Genomic DNA, 27,844 nt, shown 5'->3' with positions numbered 1-27,844 from the left:
GGTGGGCTGGCTTCCAAGCTTGTGTGTTTCACCACGACAGGGTCCTGACAACCGCAGAAGTCAGCGGAGGAAGACAGGCCTTTGCTCAGGTGGACCCTGGTGAAAACCCACAGGATGGCAGTGACACCTGATCCTCCCTGCACCTTGGGCAACTCAGCCTAGGCTCTCCCGTCCGTAAGATGGGGACGACGACCTTGATCTTGCAGGGAGGCTGCGGACAATTCCTGTAGCAGATGTGGAGCGGTGCTGGGCAGCCTCCGTCGTTACTGTCCTCATCAAGCCCACTCGCCACCACGCGGCTTGAGGGAGCCACGGCCAGCCTGGTGCCTGCCACTGCTGCTCTCACCTTCCTCTCTAGCAGCCCTGCTAATGGCAACGGCGATGCTGTGTCTGTGGGTGCGTCAGACGCAGTGCCCGGCCCCGTGTGTGGCCTGGCTTGTGCAGTCCTTGCAGGGCAGCCCTGAGAAGTGGCAGGTGCAGCAGAGACTCACTTCAAACCCTACAGATTCGCCCAAGATTCCCAGTGAGCCTCACTGGGACACAAGCTCTGCAGCCACAGCTGAGCCTCCAACAGGTGTGGGTTCAAAGGCCTTCGACTACCCAAGCCTAGGACACCTGTCCAGGCCACAGAGGCTGAAGAGGGGAAGCAGCCCCAGGTGGGGCCTGACTCCTGGGCTTTCGCCCATTAGCACCGACCTAGCGTGGCGCCTGGCACGTGCAAATGTTCCATCAAAAGCGGCGTCAGTGGCAGCCGCAGCCGGTGTATACTGACCAGTGCTTGACAACAGTGTGCACCAGTTCCCTGGGTGTCCCCGAGCCAGAGCTGGGAGGCGATGTAAGGGCCTTTGCCCACAGCTGGCTGGCTCCAGTACCCCAGCCCTCAATCGCCTCTCCGCTTCTCACCAGCATGGTGGCTGGGGCAGTGGGGCAGGGGAGAACAAGCCATCCACATCTTAGTCGGCTGTGGTTAGGTTTCCTGGCATGGCAGAGACTGCAGAGGTGGGATTGAGCTGGGGCTCTTTATGGGTAGCTTGCTTGGATCATCCAGGGGCCCAATACAATCACAAGGGTCCCTGTCAGAGGTGGGCAGGAGGTCAGAGCCAGAGGCAAGCAGAGGGGATGAGCCAAGGAGTGGATGCAGCTGCAGAAGCTGAGTGGCAAGGAGAGGTCCTCTCCCAGAGCTTCCAGAAGGAGCCAGCCCTGCCAATGCCTTGGCTTCAGCCAGGCAGGACACGTGCTAGACTCTGGACCGCCACGACTGTGCTCTGTGTGGTTTTGAGTCAGTGGTCCTCTATCCCAGCAGCAATACGAGGTACTCAGGAGGTACAGCCAGGTGTACAGTGCGGACGTGAGCCATCCCCTTGACCCTGGGGGCGCAGAGTGGGCCTGGGCGGTGCCTGTCGGGTGACCCTTGTGGGACCCAACAGCCAATCAGGACAGAAAGGAAGAGGGAGGCAGAGGAGACCCATGCCCCTCCCTCTTCTGTATCCACGGACCCCACACACGGCCCGGAAAATATGTGCCTGTGGGACCCCACACCACAGGGGAGGGGACCAAGCACATTCTGCCTGTCGCTGTCCACCCTGGGCCTGAAGGAATGAACAAGTGAGTGGGTGGGCTCTGAGCCCCTCGAGGGCTGATGAGGTAGGGGACCCGGGAACCGAGGAAACACAGAGTAAGAAGCAGAAAAGCCACGTGGACCGGGCAGCAGGCGCTGACGGAGACTCCCAGCCCCGCCTGGGCAGCCAGATCCACGCAGACCTGCCCTCCCGCATGGCTGAGCCCTGCCCTTCCCAGTCCTGGGTCTCCCAACTTCCGAGTCTTCACCGGGCCTTGCAGCCTGCACCCAGCAGACAGCGTGTGACAGGTCACCAGGGCTGGGTCAGGGGCTTTGGCTCTTGAGCAAGTGATGTGCAGATGGGCCAGGACTAGGTACTACCCCACTCCCAGCTACCGTGGCACCAGTCCATCACCCAGGTCCCGCCTCCAGGCCCCTCCCATCTTCCCAGTGCATTCTTCTCCCCATGCACACCTAGGGCACCTGGCCCTGCCTCGCCCACAAGCTGACCCTCTCCCGATCCCCATCTCCTCTAGTCCCACAGCTTCTCAGAGCCCCTGTTCTACAGCCCGCAGAGACCACCCACAGGCCTGGCAGTGTGCAGGCAGAATCCACACAGGTCTCAGTGTACCTGCCAGAAACCCAGGGAGCTGAGTGAGCCCCCTACACGTGCGGCAGGCCACACAGATGTTGGCCACAGAGAGGGCCTGGCGTGAGCCCTCCTGTACCTGTCCCCAGGTGTGCAAGCTCAGCAGGGTCAGAGGGTCCTTCCTCCTCCCCGACGGGCAGACGCCCCGGCCAGGTCTGTCCACAGCAACGCATCCGAGACACGGAGGGGCTGTAAGGATCTTCCCGCCCAAGGGCTCAGTCTCTCAGTTTACAGAGCTGAGAACCTGACAAGCTACAGATTCACACCCAAGCAATGTGCACATTTGTGCAGACACCACACACACAGATTCTTACACCCGCAGACACTCACATACTCCACACAGATCCCCACGTAGCCAGATTCACACTCATGTTCCACACAGACCCACATGTACACACTCACACCCCTACACACACACATACACAGAGACCCATACATACCCACAGACTCCACACAGACCCACATGCACACACTCACATCCCTACACACACACACAGACCCATACACACCCACAGACACTCACATACTCCACACAGATCCCCACGTAGCCAGATTCACACACATGTTCCACACAGACCCACATGTACACACTCACACCCCTACACACACACACACAGATACACAGAGACCCATACACACCCATAGACACACACATACTCCACACAGACCCACATACACACTCATACCCCTACACACACACACAGATACACAGAGACCCATACACACCCACAGACTCACACACACACTCCACACAGATCCCCACGTAGCCAGACTCACACACACACTCCACATAGACCCACATCCACACACTCACCTCCATACACACACACACAGGGATCCATACACACCCAGACTCACACACAGACTCCACACAGACCCACATGCACACACTCACACCCCTACACACACACACACACACAGAGATCCATACACACCCACAGACATTCACATACTCTACACAGATCCCCACATAGCCAGACTCACACACGCTCCACACAGACCCACATCCACACACTCACACCCATACACATACTCCACACGCACACTCCACAGACCCACACACAGACTCATAGCTCCCCAGATCTACATGCACACACAGACTCACCCCTAAACACAGAATCACACATACCCCCAACACAATCCACACACGACGACACCTCCAAACACACACACACACACATGCACACACACTACACAGCCACTGTGCAGGCAGCTGTGGACTCTACTAGCTGTGCAGGCCTGGGCGTACCGGCAACACTCTGCCTTCACCCCACCGACCAGGGCCTACCCACGTCCCACAGGCCAACCCCGCAGCCCCACCTGAAGCACCACCTCACCAGAGTGACTCCTTGCAGGTGCCTTCCCCTCTCCCTGCCACAAACCTCACCTCTCATCTCCCAGCCTGGACTTGCCTGTCTCGTCGTCCTCCTCACTGACTATGAGCCCTGGAAGGCAAGGATCACACGGGACTTTTGCACACTGAGTCCATGAAACCGGCGAGCCTGGCTGACGTGTTCAACAAATGAATGACGGGCAGCATGGACACAAGGGTGACAGATCCACCGATGCAAGATGGGTAGATGGATGGACAGATAAGACCAAAGGACAAACAGACAGTGGAGGACCGTATATCCATTCTGCTCCCTGAGGTAGGGCTTCAGAGGAACTGTGCATCCCCGACGCCCTCTCTCCCCCAGCCTAAATCTAAGGCTCCAGACACAGGCATGGCCACGCTCTCCCGGACACCTATCATGCAGCAGGCATGGTGCCACGTGTTGACATAGATTCTCATCCAATGAGACAAGTATTGGGTTTAGTTCACCAAGAAAGCAAATGAGGCCCAGGGCCAGCGAGAGCTACAGCAGGTTAAGCCACCACCTGTGACACCAGCATCCCATGTCGGCGCTGGTTCAAGTCCCGGCTGCTCTGCTTCCAATCCAGCTCCCTGCTGATGCACCTGGGAAGGCAGTGGAGCATGGCCCAAGTGCTTGGGCCCCTGTCACCCACGTGGGATACCTGGATGGAGTTCTAGGCCCCTGGCATTGTGAACATTTGGGGAGTAAACCAGCAAACAGAAGATCTCTCTGTCTCCCTCTCTGTTGCTCTGCCTTTCAAATCAATCACTCTTTTTAAAAAGAAAAGAACATGAGACTCATGGAAGTTCTTCCCGCTGCCTAGGGTGACTCAGCCATGGTGGTGTCTTCGAGGTACGTGTAGATTCAGGCTGGAACCCAGACCAGTCTGGCCCCCAGGCTGCTCCCTGCACTGCCCACTCTGGGACACGGCCAGTGAACCTGAGCTCCCCTGGATGCCCATGACCAGGGCTGGGAACCAGACGGCATTATGACCACACTGTCCCTGCAAGGTGGCGGCCCTGACAGGAAGCAGGGGAGGAGGGACTTGGCCCCCTTCTGTGAAAATGAGAGGGTGGGACTGAGCGCTCCTCCAGACGAAGGGGCTGCCGCTGCTGCAGCCAGACTGCGACCAGGCGGCCAGGCGGCCGTTTCTCCCTCCAGCTGGCCTGGTCTCTAAGGAGAGAGGATGCGGGCAGGATGCTCTGCGGGCAGGCACCTCAGAGCGGCTTCCAGCAGTGGGCGGCCCCGGCAGGGACAGGATGCTTCCGTCTCCGCACCACCCTGCTGGCGGCTGAGCCAGGGCAAGCCAGCGCGGCAGAAACAGCAGGCACAGCAGTGCCCCGAGGTCACTTCGAGGAGGACCGCCTCATCCCCAGTGCCCATACTAGCACAAGCGTCAGGCCTGCTCGGACCTCCTCCCCACTGCTCCTGGCGATCGGTCTCTCACAGTGAGGGCCTGTTTGCAGGCAAATCTGCCTCATTTCCTCTTTGAAAGTTGCCAAGTTCTCTCTCATTGTTGCATTGTGTGGGGAAGTGAGGAAAACAGCCCAGGGAGCACTGGGGGGCACCGTCCCCAAGTCCCCTTCCCCGGTCCAGCTTCGCAGGGAGGCACAGCGCGTGCTGGCAGACCGGAAAGGTCTTTCTGCACGGCTTCCAGTAAGAAAGGAACCCACCCAGTCCCCGCCTTGCTGCCAACACTCGGGGTACAAAGTTGCCTGGCCAGCCTCCCGCGGGGTTTTTGGAAACACGGCTGCCGAGCAGGGCCGGGTCTCTGGACCGGTCCCAGAAAACAGCAGGTGCCCCTGGGAAAGACGGGGTCTCATAATCCCATCTCGCCTGAGCCCTTGTTGGAGGAGTAGTAGGCTCTGTCCATCACCGCCAAACCCAGTGCTAAGAAGACGGATGGATGCGCTGCCTGCTCCCCTGCCCCTGGGGCCTGCAGGAAGCGCCCCCCAGGACGCCTCCCTGATGCCGTTTCCGTTCTCGAAGTACAACGAAGACGCTCGCACAAAGGGCATCAGGGAGGAAAGAAGCAGGACCTTACTGCCGCCAGAGATTCCAATGACATGGCATTAAGGGGAACTCCTGCTGAAAACACAAAGCTTCTAGAAACAGCGGCTGGATCCGCGGGGGAGGGCTGGCGCCTCTGCCCGCGACTGGACCTGCAGGCAGACTGCTCGGGGTCTCCTAGCGGGGAGAAGGCGCGAGTGCCTGAAACCCTCTTGGGACCTCCCTTGAACCATTGGGTCAGGTCTCCAGGAGGCACTGGTTCAAGTTCTAGCCAAGCAGGGGCTTTGTAAGGGGGTCCCTGGGAGACACAGAGGACAAGGTGGAGGAGGGTAGGGAGGGAGCGAGCAAGAAAGGGAACTGGTGATGCTCTGGCGTGGAGAGACACACGGGGAGAAGCCTGCGGAGGACACTGGGCAAAAGAGAAAGAAAAGCAGACAGACGGCAAAGGAGAAAGAGAGAGGACAGGAGATGGGATGAGAGAGAGAAAGAGAGAGAGAGAGAGATGGAGGAAAGTGTCAGAGATGCAGGGGGTGACAGGAAAAGAGCAGGCAGGCTGGGCCAGGGAAGGGACACCGGGCCCCTGGAGCCCCCTGCCATCGCCCCAGGTAGAGAACTCTGCCCACCCGCAGGATGGACACCTGTGGCGAAGCTGAGAAGCCCAGAGAGGGAGCTGGAGCCCCAGGCCAGGGTGTGAGACCCACAGGAGAAGGCCAGCGCCGCCCAGCGAAATCTTCTGTACTGGACATGTCCTTCCCCTACTCTGTCCACACAGCCGCCAGCGACACGTGCTCCCAAGCACCTGAGACTGGCCAGTGGTTTCAGGAAGTACCCTCTTAACTGGACTGCACAGGACTGCATTGGTCAGGGCATCTGAATTCCAGGGACACGCCGGTGACAGGCCTTGAGCCCCGGCACCCCTGGCTGCTCTCAGTCCCCTCCTGTCCTGGCCAGGACCTGGACTGCTCTGACATCACGGCTCCAGGTCCCAGCACAGCAGGCCCTAGGCCAAGCAAGACGAAGCAAAGACCACACCTCTGTCCCAACAGCATGTGGGCCTTACCAGCACCGAGCAGAGCTCTGCCCAGCACCCCTGGGGCACCAGGTGCCTCTCTATTCACCCACAGCGACCTCCCGGCCTGGAGCCCACCACCAGGGCAGCTCGGAGCCCTGAACAGGACAGGACAGCTGCACGGCACCCAAGAATCATGGGGAGGGGGGGCAGGAGAGAGGCAAATGAGGACAAGGAAGCAAGGCAGCAGCCGACCCGCACCGACCACCCAGCCCGATGACAATGACCACCAGAGAGAGCCCCGATGGCCAGCAGGGGCTGCACCCACCTGGACGCAGCGTCTGCTCCCTTTGCTCTGAGTGCAGCCCTGGGTCTGAGGAGCTGCTGGCTGCCGCTGCCTCCACCTCCTCCTCCTCCTCCTCCTCCTCTCCTGTTCCTGTTTCTGGCTGTGCCAACCACTGGAGCCAGGGGACAGTGAGCCCGCCCGCCCGGTGCGTCAGCACCGCAGGGGGAGCTCTGACGCGGAGCCACTGCTGGCCACAGCCGGCCAAGCCTGGCCGAACAAGTTATCACCGCAGGGCTTGCAACCGCGGCTCCGGTTAACAAGATCCCTCACGCCCAGCAGGGAAGCAAGTAACACTCTGGCCTTCTCTGGGGGCAGGGCTGCCTTCTCTGCCCACCAGAGCTCCTGCCAGAGCTGTGACCATCACGCCCGGGGAGGAGCTCAGGGCTGCCCCGGTGCTGCGGCCTGTGTCTCCTTGTCACTCACACGTCTAGAGTCCCTTCCATCCCTTAACAGCTTTCAGAGGCTCCCTACTACCCTCAGATTATGGTCCGAGGCTTCAGCAAACAGCGTGCAAGACCTAGCAGCCCTGACAGCCCTAGCTGTGCACGCAGCCTCAAATCCATCCCCCACCCTGGCACTGCAGCTACAGCAAACTCCTACACACTCAGGCTCGGCTCCCACAACCCCCTGCCCAGGGCATTCCCTCCACCCCCACACATAACTCCTACACACCCCTACAAGCCCAACACTAATGCCCATCCCAGGGCAGCCTGCTCTGGCATCCCAGGCCCTGGCAGCCAGTCCCTCCTCTGGGCTCCCAGTCCTCAGAGACAGACCTGTGTCCCAGTTGGTGTTTCGGGGATCACTTGTTTACGGGGATGTCTCCTCAGAGGGTGGGGGAGCTCTTCTAGGAGTGCCCACTCCCGTCCCCCCAGCACAGGGCCGAGGCTGGCTCCCAGCACTGCAGGAATGCCACGCACCCCTCACTCTCTCGCTCGCTGGCCAGGGATGCCTTGGTGGCCCACCCAGTCTCCCACCCAGGGGGCTGCCCTGGCCATAGCCATCAGACTGCGCTGTAGCCTGCGGCGGGGAGGCTTAGGGGGAGGGGGACCAAGTGGACCCTGCACTAAACAAAGTGGGAGACAGAGAAGACAGAGGAGGCAGGCACGGCTTCTGGCGTCCTCCACGAGCTGCTGGCAAAGACCGGGGCTTTTCTGAGTGCCGCTTAGTGGGTTCCCAGGGCCACGGAGCTGAGCCCCGCTCAGAGGCAGAGCCGGTACCACCACACCACCCAGGGCCACTTCGGAAGTAGGTCTGGGGGCATCTCTTTGGGCCAAGAGCAAACCAGTGTCCCTGGAGAGACACAGGGCTAGGAAGAAAATGCTCCTCCGAGTCAGGCAGAGGCAGATCTTTCTGCCGCCAGCAGGTGGGCAGGCTTTCCTGGACGAGGAGTCTCCGACTCGGGGTTCCTGACTGCTCCCTGATGCGACCGGCTGCGTGTCCCAGGAGGCGCTGCGGGAGCGCCCAGACCACGTGTCCCAGGAGGTACTGCGAGAGCCCCTGTATTTCGCCTGCCACTTCTTGCTGGCTCTGCCCCCGGGCTCCGCGTGGTCCTGGTAGGGCAATCAGTCTGAGCACATGTGGCCTGGGTGGTCACTTCTGAGATTTTCTAGGAGGTACTGGAGGAAAAGGGACCACTCTCTTTAAGGCTGCGAGCTCTGAGATGGCGCGTTAAGGCTGCTGTGCTGAGATTCTCCCTGACACAGAAGCGGAGCCAGGGAATGGAGGTGCTGCGTGAGAATGCAATGATTTGACCACGGACCCAGCTCCGCCTGAAGCCGTGGCTCGGACCTCCCAGTTGTTTCAACGGTCATGCCACGGCACGCTGTTTCAGCTTCCCTGCCTTGAGTAATGCTCGTGTCACTTCCAGCCACATGTCCTGACCAGACCACGCACACACAGGATGTGCGTCTGTTTCTGAGAAGACGGCGTACAGTTCCCTCAGTCTCCAAACACTGAGCTCAACGAGAAGGAAGAGACCTTCTCACTCAGCGCAAAGCCAAGGGCAGCCTCAGTTGCCCATGTGCTTTTCATGGCCTTCTGAGGCCAAGCAACCTGCCTGTGTGCCTCAGTTTCCCGATATGAAACACGGAGACCATCTACATGCTTCCCAGGACTATTATGGGAACTCAACGAGGACACATAAAGCTCCTAGACTGTGGCAGGCATGCACCAGGCGCTCAATTCATGCACAGTCCCTCTTTTTTGTCTCCAGCTGATGGCCTCTTCTCCTTGGGGAATAAAACGCGCTAGGCTCAACCCCCGCTCCTGCTGACAACTGGCCGCATCTCTCGGAGGGCGGGAGGAGGGCGCTGGCGGGGGAGGAAGCCGGGGAAAGTGCGTGTTCATGCTCACGTTCTGGGGCCTACCTGCAGTAGGACTGTTCCCCCGGGGATCGTGAGCTGTAAACAGTACTTCGGAGCATTCTCCCAGGACAGCAGCTGCACGTCCTCGATGGCGCTGTAGGAGACGGAGTTTTCCATGTACCCGGTTGGCTGCAGCAAGAAAAGAAAGAGACCCACATGGTTAGGAGGGCAGGTGTACGTCCAGGGCTCGAAGGGGGTCCCGTGAGTGTCCCCACTCTGGCGACAAGATGACAGGGCTGGCATGGAAACTCGGCCAACCCAGGGGACCAGGGAAAGCCTGGGGCTCCAGACTGGCAGCGGCCAGCTGCAGATGAAGGTGTTTCTCACGCACAAGACTGGAGGGGCAGTGGCAGGAATGGCTGGGCTGGAGGGAACATGGAGCAGGGGCTGAGGACCAGTCACAGGGCACAGCAGGCAGCCCAGCGGCTACCACCCACGCCCACCCAGAAAGCAGCAGGAGTGCACCCAGAGGGCTCCCTCCTTCCTCTGTCTCCAGATACACATTCCCCACTCAGCACGCAGAGCCGTGTTCCCAGAAGACAACTCCACGCTCCCACTCCCATGCAGAACATCCTCCAGGGGCTCCCAGAGGCCCAGCTGCAAAATCCACACGTGTGCTCCCCACACCAGCGGGCTGACAGCGCCTCAAACTCAAGAGCTCTTGGTCCAAATGGCCACGGCCCCACACCGGCTTAACAGCACCCCCGTCATGGGGAGCCCACGTCCTCCAGACCCCAGCACTCAGCCGGGTACAGCCTCCCTTTGGTGCTCACCATGCCCTGCTTGGTTACCTGGAGACTCGCACGCAGGACTACCTGTCCAGCTCTACCTCCTGGCCAGGCTGCAAGCTCTGGGTGGCCACTGCGCTGACCCAGAGCCTGGCCTATGGCAAGGACTCGACAGTGAAGGGTGGGAAGAAGGAGAAAAGCTATGACCAGTCAACACTGGGGCAGGGGTAGTGAGAGGGGGGCTGCGGGATACCTAGGCCACCAGGTCCCAGCAGCGTCCCTGTCCCTCTGTGCCCAAAAATCCAGACCTGAGACTCCGAGACACACCGACTACCATGTCCCAGGCCCTCCAGTGTGCCAAGCGCTGCCCTGGGCACTCGGTAAGCAGCGTTTCTCCTAATTCTCACCATGCTCTTGGGGAGCAGGTGCTGGGGCCACTCACACCGCAGATGAGGCCAAGGTTCAGGAGGTCAGCAAGCTGGGAGCGGCCTGGCCAGGACCGGGCACAGCCCTCCGACTGCAGCACCAGTGCCCTGCCCGCTACACTGAGCGGCAGGCAGGAGGACCATGCTGTCTGAAGTCCACGGACCAACACGTGAATTTCACCCTGCGACTGAGGGCCCCCGTGGGGACTTTCCACTCCAGTATCCAGCTGCCGAAGTAGAAAGGCGCAGGTGCAGCGCTGATGGTTTAAGCTACATCAGTTGCCTTTCTCTGATCGGGCACCAGGCTCAAGGAGTAAGAGTGACAGAGCAACTGATTTTTTTCCCTTCATCCCTTTTTTCGCTCATTCACTTGGTAGGTATTTACTGAGTGTCTACTGCATTCCAGGGGGCCTTTCTGGGGGAGCAGCAGTAAGACAAGACCCCAAACACCCACAGCAATAAACTTACACAGAGTGGCAAGTGCTGTGCAAAGAATCGATACAGGGTGTGGCGCCAGGTGGCTGATAGCAGCGGCCTCCAGGGAAAGGTGGAGGGAGCCTACTCCAGAGCCCCGTGCAAAGGCCTAGGGGCGCGACAGCTGGGAACGTTTGGGGAGCTGGCTAAGAGACACCATGGGGAGGCAGGCAGGCCCATGGCGGAGGGGCCTGCAGTTCCAGCTGGGGTCCAGATGTCACGGTCCCGGGGTGGAGTGTCGCAGGGCCTTCTGCCAAGTTTAACGCCATCCCTGGGACTGATGTGGGAGAACAGACCCAGGAGAAGGGTGGCAGAAGGAAGATGGCTCCAGGGGACTTGGTGGTGGGTGGGAGGAGGCAGCAGCCAAGCTCATCCCACCCTTCTCCCCAGGGTGTCGCTGACCCCTCGGCAAGGCCCCCAGGCTGCCAGTGCAGGTGGCTGCTGTGACCTGTGACACAGTGCACCCTGAAGTCGAGCTCAAGGGCCCGCCCTTCCCCTTCCTGCCCATCCCAGCAGCCCATGCACTGCCACGTTGTCAGCTCTCTGCAATCAATGACTCAGCGCTAACGGCACATCTTGTCCCAAGCACTATCAGTGAAAACCGGGGCTCGCTGGTTGGCTCCACGCTCATGTTCCTAACAACCACGTTCAAATATTGATCGTCTGTCTCCCCTGCTAGTGTCTCAGCGCTGCGGGAGCAGGGACGTGCACCTGCCCTGTTCCCTGTGCCTGCACGGCTGGCGCCTGTCACTTATTTTCTTAACAAATCCACGAACGTCGCACTAACCTAAGGAAAGTGGGCATCTCTGGATTACATATAACCAACCAGTGCCAAAGCACTCTCAGGAAGCCGCTTTCTTTGCTATTTTCAAAGATCAAAGTTAAAGGGGCCAACATTGTAGATCAGCAAGCTAAGCTTCTGCCTGTAACACCAGCATCCCGTATCTGAGAACTGCTTCGAATCCCGGCTGCTCCACTTCGGATTCAGCTTGCTGCCAAAATGCCTGGCAAAGCAGCAGAGGGTGGCTCCAGTGCTTGGACCCCTGCACCCACGTGGGAGATCTGGATGGATTTCTGGGGTCCTGGCTTCAGCCGGACCAGCCCCAGCTGTGGCAGGCGTTTGGGGAGTGAACCAGATGATGAAAGAGATCTCTCTCTCTCTCTCTCTCTCTCTCCTCTTCAAATAAATAATCTATCTTTAAAAATGTAAAGGCAAAATCCTATTTCAGGAAGCAGTGGCAGCTGCCCAGGGCCCCAGCAAGGCACCAAAGGCCTTGCCTTGGTGACTCCCATCAGCCAGTGGACAGGGGCTGAGATGTGGCTGCTAGCAGGTGTGGCAAAAAATCATCGCTGGACCACTAAGACACAGATATAAAAATTCATGCCCAGTCCCAGCAGTCGGGAGCGCGGCCGCAGCACTGCAGAGCGCAGGACAACCACGGGGCATGCGCTGGGTTACCCAGCCCGTGAGGCTGCTGGTCTCAGTCCTTCAGAGTTCCACCCTGGGCACCGCGCAGTGCCTTAAGGCTCTTACTGGCCACACGGCCTCCTGGGAGATATGGAGACATTTGAGGCTGCACACACCAACCCATGGCCACACAGCTGGTGACGTGAACACTGCCTACAGTTGCGTGTGCTGAGATGCTGCTCGGGAGGGAGCCCCAGGCCACCTCCCGAGCCTGCTTCTTTCTCGTGACCCTGCCTGAACTGCAACCAAGGCTTTTCGGGAAAAGGCTGGGTTACAAATAAATACACACTGCTTCAAAAGCGGCTTTCCCACTGCTGGAACAGTGTCTGGTCACAAATAGAGCTTTATGAAGGTCCAATAAGACCCGTGTTTGGGTCAAGTGCTGTGTGCCCTTAGGCAAGTCCTGCACCTCTCTGAGCCGCCTTCCCCCAACCGTAAAACGAGAATTTATTTAACTGACAGATTTATTGGGAGCACTAAAGGACATGCAATTTGTCAAGGGCTTGGTCCACCTTGTACACTGCTGCGTTCAATAAAAAAAGCAACTGTGAAAAAGACCAAGTTTCGTCTCTGGGGCCTTCCTCTTATTCATGCCCCCCAAAAAATCAAACCCCAGCTGTGGGTCCTCCCTCCAGACCCACCTGACCTGTGCTTGGCAAAAACAAGGCAAATCCAAGCCACCGTCCCCACCAATGAGTGAGGGAGACGGGACTGGCTGGGCCCTGGGACCCCAGGTGGGAGACTGGGACAGGAAAGGGACACGAGGTAACCCCCAGGGAAATCAAAAGCAGCCCTGACTTCAGTGACAACGGCTCAGTCCAGGCTCGCGGGCAGCACCCGAAGCAGCAGCCTGGGGGAGGGGTGTGCCACAGAGCAAAGTGTGCGTACCTGGGGACTCCACCCCAACTTCCTCACTTCTCCCCACACCCGAAACTACTCCACAGTAAAATGTTTATTAGGAAAAATTAACTGCTGCTGCCGCCACCGCCCTCAGCCTTCTCACTGGGCAGGAACACAGGAGCTTGCAGGAACACAGGGTGGTCCGGGGGTCAAGGTCCCTGAACCTGGCTGCTCTCTGGAGCAGGTGCGGCCAGCATGGAGCAAGGAGCCCGGCCGTCCTAGGTGCTTTCACGCTGTGGGGACAATTTGACAGGCTTATCCATCGATAAGCCCCAGGTCATCTGATCACGGCCACTGGAGCTGCAGTGGGAGATTCTTGCGTGGAGTAGGAGGTTCAGTTAGAGAGACTGAAAAGTTAATATTCTCCTCCACGAGGGAAGCTAGGAATCCCAGGGTGTTATCTACAGGGTGTGTCTCAGAGAACAATAAACAGATTAAAACCCTTTTCTAAATACAAGAGCAGCTCAAGACACACTGGATGCTTCCATTTATAGGACATCCAGGAATAAGCAAAATATATAAGGGTACTTCAAAAAGTCCACAGAGGGCCAGGTATTGTGGTGTCCCAGGTCACGCCACTGGATGAGATGCCGGCATGCCATACTGGAGTGCCTGGGACCCAGTCCCACCTCCACTTCTGATCCAGTTTCCTGCTAATGCACCTGGGAGACAGCACATGACAGCTCAAGTATTTGGGTCCATACCACCCACATGGCAACCTAGCCTGAGTTCCTGGCTTCTGGCTTTGATCTGGCCCAGCTCCGGCTGTTGCAGGCATTTAGGAATAAGCAGCACGTAGGAATCAACCAATCAATCGATCAATACCTCTCTCTCTGGCTGTCTTCATCTCTTCCTGGCACTCTGCCCTTCAAATAAATAAATAAGTCACTTAAAAAAAAAAGTCCATGGAAAAGGAATTAAAAGATAAGCTTATTTTGGTGCCAAAACCATCTGAAATGTGTGCACATGAGGTATTCTCCAAAAAGCCTTGGAAAATGTGCACTGTAATAAAACTACAAACAGAGGCTGGCACTCTGACACAGCAGGTTAAGCCACTACTTGCAATGCTGGCATCCCATAGAGTACAGGTTCAAGTCCTGGCTGCCCTACTTCGGTTCAAGCTCCCTGCTAATGTGCCTGGGAAGGCAGAAGAAGATGGCCGAGCACTTGGATCCCAGCCACCACAGGGAGACCCAGATTCAGTTGCAAGCTCCTGGATTCAGTCTGGCTCAGCTCTTGGAGGCATCTGGGTAGTGAATCAGTGGATGGAAGCTCTCTCTGTGTGTCTCTCCCTTTCCCTTTGCCTTTCAAACAAATAAAATAAATCTTTAAAAACAAAGAAAGAAACTACATGTAGATTTTTTTTTACACTCAAATAAAATTATCGCTAAATTCCACTTTTCCACAAGCTTTTTGCAGTATCTCCATATCTACAAGAATAAAGACATTAAAAACATGTTTAATGGAACTGGCATTGTGATGCAGCGAGTTAACCCACCACCCATGACACCAGCTTCCAGTACAAACATCAGTTCAAGTCCTGGCTGCTCCACTTCCAACCCAGCTCCCTGCTAACACACCTGGGAAAGCACTAGGTGATGGCCCAAGTCCTTGGGCCCCTGCCACCTACGCAGGAGACCTGGAAGAAGCTCCTGGCTCTTGGCTTTGGCCTTGCCTAGCTACAGCCACAGTGGCCATTTGAGTGAACCAGTGGATGGAAGATTCTCTCTCTCTCTCTCTCTCTGCCTTTTCCTCCTCTCTATATCTCTGCTTTCAAATAAAATAAATAAATAAATCTTTAAAACATCTTTTTCTAAACACTGGAGCAGGACACGACCTACCGTGTGGCTATGTTTATAGGATGCTGTGGGACATGCAAACCACAGGGGCTGAAGTGAAACAGCCAGTTGCCCACAAAGGGGGTGGGGGAGGGGCCCAGTGGGGGTGATGCATTCTCTGTCTTGCCTGTGGACTGGGGCTCAGCCGTCCACACCTTTCCTAACGCCCAGATCTGCGCACCTTTAAAAGGGAGAATCCCTTGCAAGCCACGACCCAGACCTGACTGTGAAGGGCAATGATGCTGAACTGTGTTAAATCTTCCATACAAAGCCCACCAGGACCACTCCCGGGCGCGTCTGTGATTGCCCTGTTGACCATTCTCATGCGTTTTTACAGCGGCAATGTCACACGTGCGTATGCTTTCATGAAGCCTTTCTTCCCATTGCATCTCACGCCGCCCCGTCCGCCAGCAGTGACCTGCACTGGTGGGCATCGCTGCAGCAGCTGGCGACCGCAATGCCAGCACCTGTCTTCTCTCTGCTCCTGCCCGTCCCCCAGTGGACAGCACTGGCGTTTCAGCTCTCGCTACTATAAACAACTCCACGGTGAACATCCCGGTGAAGCATGTTTTTCTGCCCTATATTTAGGATTATTTCCTTAGGCTAGATTCCCAGAAGTAGAATTAGTGGGACAAAGGCTAAGAGCATATTTTACGCTGTTGCCAAATTGCCCTCATTAGAGACATGTTAAGGAGAACTGGGGGGAGTCCTGGGGCGGGGAGGGCTGCGTCTCGGGCCACAAGCTGGACTGGAATGTTCTAACCCAAGCGAGTTCAGTGTGACTGCTCAGTAGCCAGGTGCCCACTGTGGGGTGCTGGAGGCCACAAAGTCTAGCGGTCAGGGTGCTCTTGGCTTTGGGGACACTGCCTTCCCGTGGGAGTCACAACACAGATCAGTGAACCGTGCTTCTCCTTTTGTTTCAGGGACTGATGTGGTTTTGGGGTCTTGGGTTTGCCAGACTAAGAGAGCAGTGCCCCCACCTTTGTTGCTGCAGTGAGCTCCTGGCCCATTAACCCTAAAACTTGGGGCTACAGGGGCCTTGTGGAGCTCCCAGATGCCTTCAGATCTGACATTCCCAACTGTGCCCCTCTGCTGGCTTCCCACTCAAACAGGGCTGGGATGGGGTGATCACCCCCTCCCCCCACCAAACAGCTCCCCATGGAGGCCCTGATGCTGGCACGAGGCCCTCAGCTTGCCCTCCCCCTTTCTGGGGAGCTGGCTCCCTCTGTCTCGTACTGCCTGCTGGTTCCCATGGGGATTTCTCCAGAAGCCACTGTGAATCATGGCTCTGCAGCCCCTAAAAACAGAAGCGCTCTAGAAAATCTCTCCGTGGCCTTGGATGTGGTCGCCACAGAAGCCTCACCCAGCAGCACAGCCGGGAAGAGCAGGGGCAGTCACAGGTGTGCGCGCCCCAGCAGCAAGAACAGCCCAGGGGACACCCACGTGGTGCAGTGGCCCCAAGGACAAGCAGTCCGATGGCGGGGGCCTTTTCAGCCTCACCTTGCCATCAGCTACTCCGACGGTGCTAACAGGAATGGAGACTCCATTACCTCGTACTCAGAGAGGGACCATGGACCCGGCCTAGAGGGGAGTGGGCCCAAGTCTTCCTTTCCTCCTGCTGAGTTCTTTTTTTTGACAGGCAGAGTGGACAGTGAGAGAGAGAGACAGAGAGAAAGGTCTTTCTTTGCCGCTGGTTCACCCTCCAATGGCCACCACGGCGGGCGCACTGCAGCTGGCGCACCACACTGATCCGAAGGCAGGAGCCAGGTGCTTCTCCTGGTCTCCCATGTGGGTGCAGGGCCCAAGCACCATCCTCCACTGCACTCCCGGGCCATAGCAGAGAGCTGGCCTGAAAGAGGGGCAACTGGGACAGAATCCGGCGCCCTGACCAGGACTAGAACCCGGTGTGCCGGCGCCGCACGGCAGAGGATTAGCCTAGTGAGCCACAGCGCCAGGCCCTCCTGCTGAGTTCTAACAAGGTAGAGGTAGAAATTCACGTAACACAACATCGATCACTAGCCATTGTTCAGTGGTATATGGCACATTCATGGCACTGTTTCCAGCACCCCAAAGGAAGCCCACACCCAGTCTCTCCCTGCCCAGCCAGCCCTGGCCACCGCAAGTCTGCTCTGTCTCTGCAGACTCGCATGCGCATGCGTTTTGCAGACTGGACATCTGGCTCCTCCCACTTAATGGGTTTTTTAAAAATTAATTTTATTTATTTAAAAGGCAGAGAAAAAAGGAGGACAGAGAGAACTCTCATTGGCTGGTTTAATTCCTAAATGCCTGCAACAACCAGGAGCCAGGGACTCCATCTGTGGGTGGCAGGGACCCAAGTACTTGGGCCATCACCTGCTGCCTCCAGGGTGTGCCATCAGCAGGAAGCTGGAGCCAGCAGCAGAGCCGTGGAGCGGGCGTTCTGAGTGGCCTCTTAACTGCTGCACCCAAGGCCCTGCCCTTGCGTAGTGTTTTTGAGATTGCTGCAAGCTGTAGCAGGAATCAGAACGTCACTCCTTAGGGTAGCAGAATAAACGCCACCTATGGAGAGGCTGTGTTTTGTTTATCCCTCCACGGATGCCTGGGTTGTGTGCCTGCCTTCAGGCTACAGCGACACTCGGAAGAGCCCACCACACCTCTATCCTCACCAAGTCCCACCCACTCAGCAATACACAGGTGCCCAAACCATGGAGGAAGCCGCTCCTGGTGGAGCTAAGAGCCTGCATGGATGGCTTCCTTTAGCTTCACGGTGAGGCTGGGGGCGGGGGATGGGACAGGTCTGTAGGTCTGTATTCTCCCCCGTCTATTTACATGTTGGAGAAGGAACGGAGGGGCAGAGAGGGGATGGCATCTCAGAGGCACCTTGCTTTAAAGGCATAGACCCTGGATTCAGCGACACGGCCCCCAAGACTGTGACCTGCGAATTCTTCCAGCCAGAGGCCGACTCCGGCCCGTGTACCCGTGTGCACATGCACCTCCCATGCACAGCGCTCAGCAAGGAGCTGGGACTGGCACGGCGGTACCTCACAACCTGCCTTGCCACAGCCACCCAGCCAGATGGATCCACACGACAGCTCGGACAACGCAGCGCAGCCTCGGGGGCAGGAGCCCACAGGGCGCATCTGGAAAGGCAATGACCTTCTTCTGAGTCCCACAAAGGGAAAGATGGACAGCCAGAGCCAAGCGGCGAGTGGCAGTCTGCCGCTGGTCACGCCAGCCTGGGCCCCGGTCCCAGAGGAGATCTCTTCACAGGCCGTGCACACTACCCCCTTCGCAAACCAGATGATAACCGTGCCGTAGCCTTCCATGGCTGCCCCAGGGCCGCTGGTGTCACCGACATCCGTGACACTCTGTGTCCCAACCAGCAATGGCCCCGGTGCCCAGTGCAGCCAGCTGCTGCCATGACGCCTCGGCCCTGAGTGGAGACATCCTGACTTGGGCAGCTTCTCCAGCCGCCCTCCTGCTAACCAGTGGCTGCTTCCTTTCGCTATGGCTGCCAGCCTGCCTGCCCCGTGCCCTGCCTCCCAACAGCTGCTGCTCTGTGAACCTGGAGCGGCGAGCTGGTCAGTGATATGCACAGGAAAAGAAAAATCTCTTGTCAACAAAAACACAGCCCTCTTGCATTTTATCAGACCTCATTTGCTTGGTGATGACTCCAGAGTTCTCTGCAGCACAGGGAAGCTGGCACAGCACAGCAAAACGAAAGGCCCTGTGTGTGCACGGCCCGGGGCAGCAGTGCCTGGCACCACAATGAGCTTTGTGCAGCAGGAGGCCTGGATTACAACTAGGACTGGGTTTTCATTCACCTAACTGTGACAAGCCACGTGCAAGCAGGAGCTACCTGCCTGGACGGCTCAGCCCTGGACACCACCCTGCGCTGGCCCACGGCGCGTCAGCTTTACAAACACCCTCACTGACAGATGCGTTCCTCCTCACAGCCAGTCCCGGGGCCGCTCGCAGCTGCACAGAGGAGAGAACCGAGGTTCTAGAACTAGAGGGGACATTTATCTTTTGCCCCTCCAGGGCCCTCTATGGGCAAGAGCTGTCTGTCACCTCAGGACTGCAGTCATGTATTAACTCAACAAGCAAAGGCCTGTGTGTGACCCTAAGCCCGAGGCCTGGGGGCAGAGCAGTGACAAAGGGACAGGCCCTGCAATCACACAGGCGATGAGTGGCAGAAGAGAAAGATGAACCATGAGGATGGGGGCTCATGCGGGCAGGCACCAGAGTCCTGGGGAAAGGCCACTCTGCATCTGTGCTGTGGCTCACAGCTGAGCAACACTGACCCAGGAGGGACTTGGGAAGGCTGCCTGAGGGTGGGGGGACAAAAGGCCGGGCCCCTACTCCAGCCCCTGGGTGCTGCCAGTAGCACGGGCACCAGGCACCCCTTCCCCTGCCCTGGTGCCAGCCCTTCCCAGGCTGGGAGCACAGAGCAGCCCCGGCTGTTCTCCTCACTCAACTCCCACGTCTGCACAGCGGTTCCCCCTCTCCACTAGCCCTCCAGACCCTACTACCACCTCGGGAGGCAGGTACTGCCATTGTCCTCAAAACAAACCAGAAATGGAAGCTCTGAGCAGGTGCGCGACCTGGAAAACCACACGCGGCTGTTTGAGAGAGAGCTGGGAAGAGAACATAAACCTTCTGAACTCACATGCTGCCTTTGTCTAAACAGCCTAGTGGGTTAACACTCAGGGGTCTGCCAGAGCAGGACGCCCCCTCCATAACCTTCCAGCAAAGTGCTCCCAGGGAAGGCAGTGACACGCGCCGCCGTGGGTCCCCAACACCCAGAACACTCCCAAACTGCTGGTGCACTGAGTTCCTTACACCTCTTCAGCAAACTGTGCAATGGCGCCTGCCGAGGGTGTCCACACAGGTGGACAGTGGCTCCCCTCTCACGCAGAGATGCCTGTGTGCCTACTCCCAAGACCTGCGGCCCCTACTCCCCAAGCATCCATAACAAGAAAACAGAGAAACTGGGGTAGGCGCACCCAGCGGACACGCACACTGATGGGCGCGATGACCACGCATGGCACACAGCACACGGATGACCTGCATAGACCAACATCTGGCTGATGCAGCTGCACACGGAGGAAGCTGCTGCCCACTTTCCCTCCCACCAAGTTCAGAAACAGGAAACTCCCTGCGCTGGGAGAGCCCGTGCCCTGGTTGTCAGGGTGACCATCATCCGGTCTCCCTGGGACTGAGGGGTCCGTGGGACGTCAGATGTTCAGTCTCACAGCTGGGGAAAGTCAGGAAAATTGAGATGAGTCGGGCAGGACTAGAACAGGGCCAAGCGGGCGCTCTGTGGTTCCCACTCGGGCTGGCAGTGACCTGGGGCACGCTCTTTGTGAAAATCCATCAACAGATGGGTGGATTAACGAAACAGGTTCTGTCCGCAAGGTGGAACAGTATTCAGCCATGAACAGGAGTGAAGCATCCACACCTGCTACGACACAGGTGAACCCTCCAAACACGATGCTGAGTGAAGGAAGTGAGACACACGAGGTCATGCATGTGTGACTCCATTCATACCCAATGTCCAGACCAGGCAAGCCCCTGAGTGGCTGCCAGGGCTGGACGTAGGGATGGGAAGGGACAGCTGATGGGTAAGCAGTCAGTTGGTGACAACTAGTGGTGACAGTTGAACAACTTTGTGGATATAGTGAAAACCACTGAGTTGTACACCTTCACACGGGAGTGTTATGGTAGGCAGGTCACATCACAACTGAAAAAAGGCAAGAGCGGAGCACAACTAACTAGGACACTGTTCATACGGCACGTCCAGTGCTCCCCGAGTACTTGAGAGTATCGCTATGACGGTGCTGTCACCTGGGCACCCCAACAGGGTGTCACACGGAGTGGCCTTGAGAAAGCAGGCACATGGGACACAGCGAGGGGTGGCTTATTTATCCAAAGTCCAGTGAGTTCAAGGCCCGGCACTGGGCCAGGTGCTCAGCAGGAAGTCACCAAGGGGAGGCGATTCTTGTTAAGTTTCCTGAGAAAGAAGAGGGGGGCGCTTGGCTCAAAGGCTCACCGAGTTCCTCCGTCAAGCGTGGTTATTCCAAAGGCTGGCACGGGGGCACACTCCAGCTCGGTGTCTTCCCCGTGCACAGGGGCGACCACCCGGCTCTGCTGACAGCATGCAGGAGGCGCTGCCGATGGCCGGGGGCCAGACCTCTGACAGCACTGCAGGAGCCCGAGCGGGACAGCCCTGACACAGCCCCCAGGCTCTCCCACCTCAACCAAGCCCCCCAAACCAGTGCCCTCCTCCCTGGAGACTGTGGAACCACCTGGATGGCAGGAAGATCTCCCCTCCGCAGGCTGCCCTGCTGCCCAGACCTCAGCACAGCGGGGGCCCGTCCCAGGCTCCATGGAGAGGGCAGAGGCACGTTGTGGGCTCATTAATCATGGGTTCAGCTGTAACAGCTCCCCCCCTTTTATGGGCAAATGGCGCAAGAGGTTTAATAATAGAACCAAGGACCGATATTTCCATGTCAGATGCTTCCACCCCCAGCCATCTTCACGGGCATGAGAAGAAAGATGGACCCTGGGTCCCCTGGGTGTGACGTGTGACTCTCTGGCAGTGGGCTCCTTTGCCACCAGAGCAGTTGACTGATACAAAGCCGCCCTGTGTCGGCACCTGCTCCATGCTGAGGGCACATGTTTCTAAGGATGATGGCAACCAGGCTGCAGGGTGCGGATCCCACGGGCCAGGTCCTCAGTCTCACGGATGCTCCACAGGCACTCCAGGGAGGGACTGCCAGGACCCCCCTGTACAGGGGGGAACGGAGACTCAGGCTGGGGCACGGCTGGTCAGTGGAAAGGCCACACAGAAGCTGGGACTGTTGACTCAAGGCCACGTCTTTGGCCACTGAACCATGTCCCTGCCCGCTCTGCCAAGCACAGGACTGTGGGCCCCTGGACAGGAAGGGCATGAGGGAGGGGGCTTTGTTATTGGGACAGGAAGGCAGACGTGCACGGAGGAAATGAGAGCGTAGGCAATGAGCACTGCCCCCATGGAGCGTGCACAGAGCAAAAGGCAAGGAGGAGGGGGATAAAACTCTGTAAACACCACGGAAGCCCCAGAGGTCAGCTTTTAGAACGGGGGGCCACAGCTGTGGGATCCCGGCCTGCTGCACAGATGGCCCAGGAAGGTGCCTGGGGTGAGCCACAGACGAGGCCCAGCCCTCTACTGCCCAAATTCTCAAATTTCTGAATTCTCTCGTTCTTTTCTTTCGTCTCCCTCTCCTCTCTTTTTTAAAAAAGATTTATTTGTTTATTTGAAAGTCAGAATTACAGAGAGAGAGGAAAGGCAGAGAGAAAGAGAGAGAGAGAGAAAGAGAGTCTTCCACCTGATGGTTCACTCCCCAATTGGCCGCAACGGCCAGAGCTGTGCCGACCCGAAGCCAGGAGCTTCTTCCGGGTCTCCCACACAGGTGCAGGGGCCCAAGGATTTGGGCCATCTTCTACTGCCATCCCAGGCCATAGCTGGATCAGAAGTAGAGTAACCAAGTAGCAAACCGGTGCCCTTACGGATGCTGGCACTTCAGGCCAGAGCGTTAACCTACTGTGCTACAGTACCGGCCTCTCTGCTCTCTTTTTAAAACAACGTGTGAAGAGGAAAGCTCCTAAGACGGTGGTGTGCACGTACACCCCAGGGTGCTGCTGGACCTGCTGTCACACTTGCACTCCACAGTGCAGCCTTCAGGAACCCCCAGATCCCTGGAACCCCCCCGCACACACACACACAGGAGGCGGGCCAGGCCCCTGGAGCTTGGTGCATTCTGGAACCTTCTTGCAACCGGCCTCACACAGCAGCTGCGCCTTTGTGTCTGGCTTCCTCGGTGCAGCATCCCCTCTGCAAAGCAGCCCTGATGCTGTGCGAAGCCACAACCCATTCTCCTCACTGCCAAGCGGCTCACCCTCCTGTGTACCTTGCGTGCGAGCAGGCCCGCAGGCTGCTTCCAATCTGGGATGCTGGGCACGTTGAGTGTAGTACCTGGGAGCGGGAATCCTGGGTCACAGGCCAAAATGCTTGAACGTAAGCCCAGAAACACGCATTGGTAGGGAAGTTAATTAAAAAACAAGCCCCTGAGGCAGGATTTGGTGCAGCGGTTCAGTCACCAGCTGCGAGGCCTGCAGAGTGTATCAGAGGGCCCGTGTTCAGGGCCTGGCTCCACTTCCCACCCCAGTTGCCTGCTGATGCGCTCCCTGGGAGGCAGCAGGTGATGGCTCAACAACTTGGGCCCCTGCCACCCACGTGGCTTTGCCCTGGTCCAGCCCTGGCTGTTGTAGGCATTTGGGAAATGAACCCGTAGATGGAAGATCTGTCACTCTACCTTTCAAATAAAAGGAAAACAAACACATTTACAAATAACAAAACCCGCAAGCTCCTCTGCAGAGCTGCCCCTCCTTAGGTATTTAAGTAAGCCTTGGAGAAGATGAGGATTCTTACTATGGGGGATACAAGCAGCCCCGGGCCCTGGAGGAGGCGGTGGCAAGCGAGGGACTTGCTGCTATGGACCTGGCCACATGCTGACGTGGCTTTAGCAAGGGGCCACTTCTCACGCTTCGTCCTCGGTCTCCCACCATGTGTGGCCCATGTGGAAAGGAAAGGGCGAGTGAGCTCCCACGATGGCAGCTCTGGGTGGGGGCTGGGGCCAGCAGCTGCATTTTTCCAACATCACGATGAAATAATCAACTCCAAAACCATGTGCCAGTGTTGCCGCAGGCCCGTGGCCATCTGGCGTCCTTGGAGCAAGGGTACCAGGATCGGGATGGTGAGCCTGCAGAAGACGCCCTTCTACCCGATGCCAGCTGACCGTGTGATTCAGTGGGGAGACGCGGCTGCTGGCAGGGGCACCCTGCCTCTGGGCCTCCCGACTCCAGCTGGCTGTGGGGCCACGGCTCCTGGGGACAGGGGCCTGCCTTTCAACCCATACCAGCAAGGCAAAACTGCAGTGCGGACTCCCGGGCACCAGACATCGTCCACCCGGCTTCTCAGAATAACCCATGTGGTGGAGACCATCATGATCCCATTTCACAGCTGAGAAACCTGAGGCCTAGAGAATGAGGATGTCCCCTGGGCCATGCTTCAGACGTGCGAGCGTTTCTGGACAGGGCTGGAGCACACTCTTAGGCTTTGTGGACCACACGGTCTCTGCCACTACCAACAGTGCTGAAGACGCCATGGCATTCTAATAAAATTTTATTTACAAAGACACGTGGCAGGCCATGTTGGGCCCGTGGGCCACAGTTTGCCAACACGGGATCTCAGTCATTCAAGAGGGAGTGCAAACATGTGACGGGTGAGTGGGACACGCGCACTCTCCCAACTTTCCTCCCAGGAGCACCGCGAGATGCTCCAGTGCGTGCGTGGGTGGACTTGCTATTTTGCTGCATCCACCAGGATGAGTGCCCGGGCGCTCCGTTTCCAGCAATGCTCCTTCTAAGGACTGGCCGCATCCCTAACCCCACATTCTGTGGAAAATGCAGGCAAGTTCTGCTGAAATCCCCCAAGGGACAAACTTGGGGACAAAACCCTCAGGCCCATCTGTGAAAGAAACCACATGGCCCAGAAGCCAGAGGACGTGGGACTCTCTCCCCAAGCTGCCATGTCCACTTGGGAAGTGAGACTAGAGGAGGGGCCAGAACGAGCTGCCAAGACCCCGGCGGGGGGTGAGGGGGTGACCCACGTCTTTTTCTTGTACCCGAAGTGATGGGAACGAGCCAGCACAGGGACGCTTCACCCAGAGGCCCCTGGCAGAGTAAAGCAGGCAGGGAAACAGAGCCTTCCAGAAAGTACTGGGAGAAGGAAGAACAGGAAGGAATGGGGAGGGAAGGAAAGCATCAGAGTGATGCCTGAGTTTACCCTGTGGGAAGAAACTGGGCTCAGGAAGGCACGGCAACTCCCTAGGACCACCCAGCTCAAGGGGCGGAGCTGACAGACGGGGGCTGCCTCTCCTAAGTCCTGCTGTCACGCCCTGAGGCCCCCAAGCTGGCCTGGGTGGGGAGTGAACAGAAACATCAGGGTCATGGGTGCTGGCCTTACCCCGAACCTGCCCACGGACCCACCAGCAAGATCCGCCCCTTTTCAGATCACAGGAGTCAGGGCAGGTGCCAGCCAGCTGTCACACGTGCCATCACGGGAGGGCCTGACAGCTGGGTGCTTTTCTGCAGGCACTGCACACAGCTTAACACCACGTCTTCTTTGAAAAGACTGTGGAACTGGCTTCGTGGTGGATCTGTGGACACGGTCCACAGCAGGGGCTGGTGGGCTTGCTTTGACATCTCTCACCATGTGCACCTGCACCAGAGAGAACCCACCTGGACCAGCACATGCCAGGCTCTGGGGACTACGGCAAGCCCCTGCCCACAAGCACTGCCTCGCAGAATAAAATACCAGAACCCCTCTGCGGTGTTTGTTTATCTTTCTTGAATCGCAGGGGTGAAGATATATACAGGTTTGAGATTCAGAAAACCCACTGCCCTGCCTCATCCAGGCTGAGGGCCCTGGGCTACACAGCGAGTTCATCTTCTGGAAACTCAGTTTCCTGGTCTGTGGAATGGGATGAGAACGGAGTCACCGTGAGGACTGCGGAGGAGGATACGTGGAGTCCACTCGGTGCAGGGTCTGATGCACAGTAAGAGCTCAAAAACCTGGGACGGGCAGCTCTGAGGACCTACTGTGTGCCGTGACCAACAGCACCAGCGTTCTCACGGACTTTCCCCCACAGGGCGGACACCCAGGAAAGAGGAGGAAGTCAAATACTCAGGACGGCTGGCACACAGGGAAGTCGCAGGGGCCGCTGGGGCTGGGCAGCGACAGGACAGTCTGCAGCCCACTGTGAGGAGTACCGGAGTCACCACAAAGAGGCTGCCAGGGGGGCCGGGGGCGGCCCTGGCCTGAAACCTTGCACCAGGAGGGGACCGGGAAGCCGTCTGCCCTTCCAGGGGGCGCTGCAGGGCACAGTCTACGCAACCACTCTGCAGAGGGTTCACCTGTGGCTGGAGAAGAGAGTGAGAAGAGAAAGGCGCCCATGCTGGAAGGTGGACGTACGTGCTTCTCCTGGCCGGAAGACAAACACAGCGTCGTAAACCGTCCCCACTTTGCCACCTCAACATGGACCGCCTGCCCACGGCATGGGACGCCGGCCGTCTGAGGAACTCAGGCTCGCCCTCTGCACCATTCTCTCCGGCTCACTTCCTGCCGCCACATCCCAGCTCCGCAGAGCCTGGCCCCCGGGCTGCAGGCAGCGACGACCTCAGCTGGGCGAACACGACAGCTGCTGGCAAAGCCAGGGCTGCGGCCTTGCACAGTGCATCTCAAGTCCGTGGGAAACCCCGGGGCTCTGCTCGCAGGTCTGGTCCCGGGGGGCTGCAGGGCCTGAGGGTTTCCTGGACATGTGACAAGGGACTTGGAGTCATCTGCAAACACACGGCCACTTGCATGCAGACCTGGTGCTCTCTCTCCACATGGCAGCCGGCGCACCAGGGCCACAGACGTCTCCTGCCTGGGGCTGCCACGCTCTCACTCAGTACCCCACAGGGGTCAATGCGCACTTTCCCTAATCACCCAAAACAGCTGCTCCCAGAGGCACCAGAGGAGGCAGGGACAGGCTCTGCAGTGTCAGGAAGCCAGGCGTGGTGGAGGAAGGTTCTGGAATCTGGGATCAGGCTGCCTGGCTTCCCCAGCTCACCCTGTGGCTCACCTGCTGGGTGACCCCCAGCAACCACTCCCACTTTGTTACTGGTGTAACAGGGATGAGAAAGAATAGTGCTTGTGTCAAGGAGTTGTCAGGACATGATGGTGTCACTGTGATGGCCAGGATGACCCGTGTCCACCTTGGGAAGTGACCGGGGTCTCACTGCACAGAGGCGCAGGCTCCCACAACAGAATACAGACACACTGACCACCTCATCAACACAGCCCACTGGCGTGTCAGCGGTGACCGGGAAAATGTCTAACCCAAGGCACAGCAAAGGGGTGGACCAGCCAGAGTGCACACCTGGCGGTCAAACCCTGTCCTGCCTCCCACCGGCCCTGGCCCAGGGTAACGAGCCACACATGTTCCTGTGGGCATGTGCCAGAGACCCTCCACTGCCACTGATTAGCGTTCCAGATCAACGTCATGGAACTGGCATTACTCAGTCACACTGAGTGTGTTGTATCCAAAAGCAAACCAACCAAACCACAAAGATCGAGTCCCCCTGGCCCGTTCTCTTCACTTTCCAAAATCTGCACGCAGCTTCGGGGTCCCGGCAGATGTGCGTGGATACCATGAATGCTGGAAGCTGAGCCAGGAGCCAGCCAGCTCGCCTCTGTGTCCTCTGCCTTCTTGTCTTTCTTACCCAGCTTGGCACAGCCACACACACACACACACACACACACACACACGTACCTCCACACGCACTTTTCAAACATTTGCATCCAGAAAAAACGTGGTCTGGAATCAGGTTCCCTTAAGGGCTGTGCAGTGGAGTGGGAGTCGGCTGCGTCTCCAGGTTATTAGAACTCTGTGCGTGATTCCTGCACACAAGGAGGCAGCTGGGGGAGGAGGGGACTGGCCCTCCTGTGGGGTCATTCAGAAAGCCTTCCCCTCCTGTGGGGTCATTCAGAAAGCCTTCAGAGAACAGATCCTGTTTGAGCTGGGTTTTGAAGGGTGAAGAGCAGCTTCACAGGCACAGAAGCAGAGTGAGGGAGAGGAATCAGAAAGGCCCA

The 27,844-nt window shown here is 58.0% G+C and overlaps 1 protein-coding gene across 1 annotated transcript in view; it reads right to left on the bottom strand.

Moving 5' to 3' along the window:
• CMIP (c-Maf inducing protein) overlaps nucleotides 1-27,844 on the bottom strand; it is a 217,040-nt gene that overhangs the window by 72,459 nt on the left and 116,737 nt on the right. The window contains exon 2 of the mRNA XM_051847041.3: nucleotides 9,297-9,422. Within this exon, the coding sequence (XP_051703001.1) occupies nucleotides 9,297-9,422 (126 nt within the window). The remainder of the gene's footprint in view (nucleotides 1-9,296; nucleotides 9,423-27,844) is intronic.

This window comes from Oryctolagus cuniculus, chromosome 18 (genome assembly GCF_051225735.1).
Source record: "Oryctolagus cuniculus isolate XC-2025 breed Fujian yellow rabbit chromosome 18, ASM5122573v1, whole genome shotgun sequence".
NCBI classification, from domain to species: Eukaryota; Metazoa; Chordata; class Mammalia; order Lagomorpha; family Leporidae; genus Oryctolagus; species Oryctolagus cuniculus.
This window is presented reverse-complemented; position numbering and strand designations above follow the sequence as displayed.